Raw genomic sequence first — 5,780 nt, forward strand, 5'->3', positions numbered from 1 at the left:
CTTGGAGGAATAGCCGCCAAAGCCCACTGACATTAGTACTTGAAAACAGAAGGCACATTGTAGATAGTGATAGAAAGCTAATACGTTGAATCTGAAAATCATAAAGCAGTGCATATCTGATTCTGTTCTAGGTGTCATACTTGATAGTTATACTACTAGAAAAGTTCTTATTGTGATAAAATAAAAATTCTTGGAGTCTGAAACTGGAGACCTAATGGATAAACTCTTGGACATAAAATATTATAAGTATTTTCTATGGAAGAAAAGGAGTTTGTTCTAAGTTTTAAGACGAAGAAGAAGAATCTTGCAAGCAACTATTTGGATTTTGTTTACTTTAAATCTAGTTTGGCGTATGTTCCTTTGAATTCTTAATGGATTGACATTGCACAATCGATCCATATAGCTAATTCTTTAGAAAGATTTGTAAGCAAATAGAAGCGAAGTGAGATATAAGTCAACCTGTTTTTTGGGAATGGAGTTCAAGACGAGTTCATAGGAATAACTAACTTTGGAATTTGGCTTCCCCTTTGTTATAGAAGATACTGATTATGTATTGTCAACGAGTCATATAATTTTATTTTTGTGCATCTCTTTATGTATCTGGTTTTTCACCCTTTCTGTGATTCTCGTCTGCTTGGAATGGCTCTCCATGCAGTTTGTACTGGTTGAATTTAATCTGTTCTAGTTGGACTTTGCAATTTGCATGTTGAAAATGTTAGAAAGAAAGACCATTAGTTGAATAATCTTCCTCCATGTTGTAATAGAAACGTTTGGGGTATATTATTCTGCAGAGATTGATAAATAAAAAGCTGTACGCTTTACAAAGGAAAGTGGTTGTTGTTGGTAAAAAGAGATAGTTTCTTCTTGAATCTTCTGGATTTTATTTTTCGAGTGTTTCTCGGTAACCATACAGGGAATTCTTGTCTCGAACTGATCTGCAGTAGTATGGCTTGTCTCCACGTGATGTGCCTAAATGTTATGTATGTGGTGAATTGTTTTTGCCTTTTTTTTAAAATAATAATAATAATAAAATTGTTAGCTATATTTATTGCTTGAATCTTGTGGCGTGCATCTCAATTTTGTTATAACAGTTTTATCTGTAACAGTATGATTTTAATATTGTTATGAAGATTGATCGTGTGCCATGTATCATCGTCTTGTCTGTTAATGTACTGTCTATATGGACATTGATTGCGTGGCATGATGTAATAGGTTCAATGACATGGTTGTGCCAATTTGGTGGACAATGGGGAAAGATTTTAAAATTGTTTGGCGTGTGGTTATGGAGTTTCATTGGTTGCATCAAGAGGGCTAACTTATATGCTTAAATTGTTTTACCCTAATTATACTTCTTTTTGGCCAGTTTGTCTGTATAGCGGCCTTCCAATGACAATGCAATTATTGCTCTTAATTGATATTTTTCCTTTTTCTTTCAGAGGTTACTTTGCCAGGTAACTTATCTGAGTCGGAGATTGATAGATTGCTTTTTCAAACACTTGGGAACTCAATGTAAGGTCCATTTGACTAGAAGTTGTGGTAATTAGGGTTATCTTATTATTGCTAGTTGCTAATGTTTTCCCATTTTTGCGCACAGGTGATGACCGGCATGAATTTGCATGGCAACTGTGCTTCTCTTTTCTCTGCTAAAATTTTTGTCATGTCTGATTTTGATGATATCTATGTACTACTAGACTCTGCTAGTTGGATTGTCTACCTATGGTGTTATGTTGTATGCATTTGTAGTACTGGCTGTGTTGGGCCTTTGTATCAGTCCTTTCCCTGAAAAGGCTGTGTTGCTTTTTGTTGTATAACTTCACTTCTGATGACCATGTGCTTTGAAACCTGTTTTGTTCTTACTTCTTAGTACCTGCAAAAAATAAAAAAAATTCTGTTTATGCTTATGTTTACTGGGGGGAAGTAACTTACCAAAAGAAAGAAAAGTAAGGAATTGTTTGCCCGAGTTAGCTTATTCCTGGAATTTTGAGTAATGTTATTTAGTAGACTCTCATATGACTGTCTTACAACTATGATAATGTGTTAGTAAAAATTAACCTTTGGATCAACAAAGGCTTGTAAAAATAAAAAATTAATGGCTGATATTCGCTGTCACATTATCATAGTTGTATGTCAGTCGTATGAGAGTCTATTAAATCATTTCTTAAAAATTTTATATTACGATAGGAGGCATCAATTCGACAAACAAAAAAGAAAATCTCTCTCTCTTTCTCTTCATTCATTTCTACTTTTTTAATTGAAAATTGCACGCATGATTAGATCGGTTATAATTCAATGTAAAATTCCAATATAGATTTGGTATGGCTTGTAAGTTGTGATAAATTGTTTAAATTAAAAGTTTATAGACTCAAATTGATAACCGCATAAAACTCAAAAATAAATTTTTGAAAAAACTCTCAAGTTCAAAACTCAGTATGACAAAAACATTATTATTTTTTGTGTGCAAATAACACTGTAAGACTCTTTTAGGTCCTCAATGTACCAATAAATAAATGATAAGTGACTAGCCGAAGGAAAAGACAATTTGAATTAGGTATAAATAAAAACCATCGCTAGAAAACAGAGAGCCAAACGCTCTCTTCTCTCTCCTCTAGAATCCTCCAAACCCTAATTCCGCAGCCATGGAGGAGGGAGACGCGCTGTCTTCCTCCTCCCCCCTTTTTCTCTCTTTTTCCATTCTCCTTGCTCCCCCTCCCCTTCTTGCCTCTTCAGAGGCCAAAACTGTCTCTTTAGAGACCCTATCTGTCTCCTCGGAGGCCTTATCTCTGTCCAAAAATTGTAACGGCCCATCCTCCACCACAAAACCTCCAACCACCCCCATCACCAGAAGCTCCAAGTCTGGATTTCACAAAATTTTTGAAAGCTTTGGATATGTTTTTTTCAAAATTTATTCTCTTGTTTTCAGGAAATCTTGGGTACACACAAGCCATCCCACGGGGTTCCAGACCATCTCTGCCATCGTCTTCCACCAGCGATCCACCCATCCAACTACCACGCGTCGATGCGTGTTCAACACGCGCCTGCGAGTAGATCTTACCCGCGGGCGCGTGTCCCTCACGCGCCGCTCCACCTCCATCAACCTCAATCGCCGATCTTCTGGTCTCCTTTCCGGCTCGGTGGCCTGTGTGTCTCCGACTACTCCACTGTTGCCTTTTTAGCTTGCCTTTGTTTTCTGTAATGTTGTTGTTATTTTCTGTAACATGTTTGTGTTACTTTGTGACAAACTCGATCTGGTTAGATTTAAGACTCTTTGTAAGTGAAGTGGTTTTTTTCTTTTCTTTTTGGTTTCCGTTTGGAAACCTTTTTTCCACAGTTACTGTGCATCTAAATCTCCATGGCTTTTTTGAAAGTCTGTTTAAATGCTTTATAGGAATATTCGTACTCCCGATGGTTGTATCCATCAGATTGCGCCGCGACAAGAGTTCTCTCGGGCTGCATTCGCAGATGACTTCTATCTTCATCTACTATAAGGAGTTTGTAGTCTGTTTAGATTGGGTTTATATGTGTCTGTCCTGTAACTTTTTTATGCTTTAATGAATTTCGGTTTGTTACAGAAAAAAAAAAAAATAATAAATAAAAACCATCGCTAGGTTCATTAGTGAGTTCCAAAAGTCCTAGATCCAAACAACCAAGCTTGCTACCTGATCACCAACCATCCAAATCCTGCCATTTGGCACCTAAAATCACCCTCCAAATCACCAAAGCACACGATTGCACCGCTCTTGTGGTTGCAGGTAACGTAATATGAGCTCCCTCTGGGATCCTCTAACCCTAAAAGCCCCCACAACTAAGCTTTAAATAGCGAAGTTTATCACTTCATTTTGAGCCACTCTCTTCTCTACCTCTCTTCTGAAATCCTAACCCTAATCCCCCAACTCTAAATTGCCTACCTTATTTCCTTCCTTCCTTCCTTCTACCAATGGATTGGGAGACCACGGTGCGCGAGTTGCGGCGGACCGGCCGAAGGATCGCCCTCGCCCGGTCCGTCACAACTCGCTCACGATGGTCTTGCGTCTCTCTGCCGCCCGATTCACGACTGGGACCTGTGGTGAGCAAAATAAGAATTGACAGACCCGATTTCTTAAATTTTGAAGGTAAAAAAATCCTTGACTTTTCAAATACACTGACTTGCGCATGTGATTTTGGATTTTGCATTGCAACTTTTGATTAATTTATTACGAATGGATGAACCGATCAAAGATATTTGGGATTTTGATTCTTCTTAATGTTCTTTTGGGTCCTAAGAATTGCTGGCAACATTAACATGATTAAAACTAAATCGGGCTCTTGGCTGTTAAATTCGATAGCTAATTGATTAGTAAGACTAATATTTTCTTAAGCATAAATTGTTTCCCGTAACGTAAGTTGCTTTTACATTTCCTGTGGTTTCTACTGGCAACCCTTTCCTCTTATTTTTGTTCAATGCAATGTTATTCAACAATTGTGTATATTCAGAAAGTTTCTGCAGAAGGGTGTCAGATTTACAAGGCTTCATATGTTTGGACGGGAAACATTTTCCGATGTAAGACTGTTTAGAGGAAATCATTTCGAAAAACTATTGATTTTTCAGTTGCGGCGACATTTAGGGAGGTTGGTGTGGTTGGAGAGCAGATGGTTAGGTTTGAAGGAAAGAAGGAACTGTGGACGGAAAATTTTTATAAGTTATTTTACGGAAATTAAAAGATTATTTTACAATTGATTAATTATTGAAAAACATTGATTAAGGTTTTTCAAATACCGTCAAAGGCTCGAAAACTACTTGTATTCAGAAGCCTACCTAACTTGTGGTAGTTTTCGTTAGTTTGTGGAAATCTTAATTAGTTTGTGGAAATCAAGGGTTAAAGAGTTAAATGTAATGATAGTATTTGTCAAACCTGCGCTTCTTCAGACTTTAATAATGTTTTTAATTGAATATATTTGTCTTTTAAGTTTTTAAGACGAATAATAATGATTTAATACTAGTGTTTGGTGAATTTTTCTATGATTTGCATTGTGAATGGAAAAAATAGATCAGCTTTATATACTATTATTAAAATAACAGCATATATGTTGTAGTGTAAGTAACGGTCAAAGATTGAATCTCAAAATCTTTTTTTATTTTCTTTCTCATATTTTTCTCAAAATAAGTCTGTAAGCCAGATCTAAAAAATAGGGTTTTGGCTGTTAGGTCCGGAGCAGTAAAAAATTACGGAGTTTGAGCTTAATTTCAATTAAAACAAATGAAATGGGTTGTTGGACAGCGGGTGGTTGGCGGTAAAGCAGGTCAAGCAAAGTGTGATGACAATCAAAAGTGAGCTACTTTTCTATTACGTTCTCTATTTTGCTACACATGGGGGGCTTTTTTTCTTTTTTTTTTTTAAGTGAAAATTACAGTTTACCCCTTTTAAAGTTAATAGCGTTTTTCAATTTAAATATCAAAATTTCAATTTTTGCAATTCACCCCCACAAAGTTCTAATTTTTTTCAATTCAACCAATATTATCCCAAAATTCTTCTATTGCCACTGATTTTTTTTTTTAATGAAAAAATAAATAAATTTGGGGCTGCAAAAATGGCCAGATGGCCAAAGGGGTGGCCGTATATTTTTTAAATTTTTTTAAAAAATAAAAAAATAAAAATTATGGGCAATATGGAAAGTTTTGGATACAATTTGTTAAATTGTAAAAAAATGAAACTTTGAGGAGGGGGTGAATTGCAAAAATTGAAACGTTGGTGTTCGAATTGAAAAATGCTGTCAACTTTTTGGGGTAACTGTAATTTTCCCTT

At 35.9% G+C, this 5,780-nt stretch overlaps 1 protein-coding gene across 1 annotated transcript in view; it reads left to right on the forward strand.

The window, feature by feature from the left end:
- Window positions 1-1,901, forward strand: part of LOC132186170 (NAC domain-containing protein 78-like) — a gene marked incomplete at its 5' end in the record, with an annotated part of 7,003 nt that extends 5,102 nt beyond the window's left edge. Inside the window, 2 exon segments of the mRNA XM_059600011.1 lie at window positions 1,437-1,509; window positions 1,595-1,901. Of these exon segments, the coding sequence (XP_059455994.1) occupies window positions 1,437-1,509; window positions 1,595-1,598 (77 nt within the window).
- Window positions 1,902-5,780: the final 3,879 nt, after the last annotated feature.

This window comes from Corylus avellana, chromosome ca7 (genome assembly GCF_901000735.1).
Source record: "Corylus avellana chromosome ca7, CavTom2PMs-1.0".
NCBI lineage: Eukaryota > Viridiplantae > Streptophyta > Magnoliopsida > Fagales > Betulaceae > Corylus > Corylus avellana.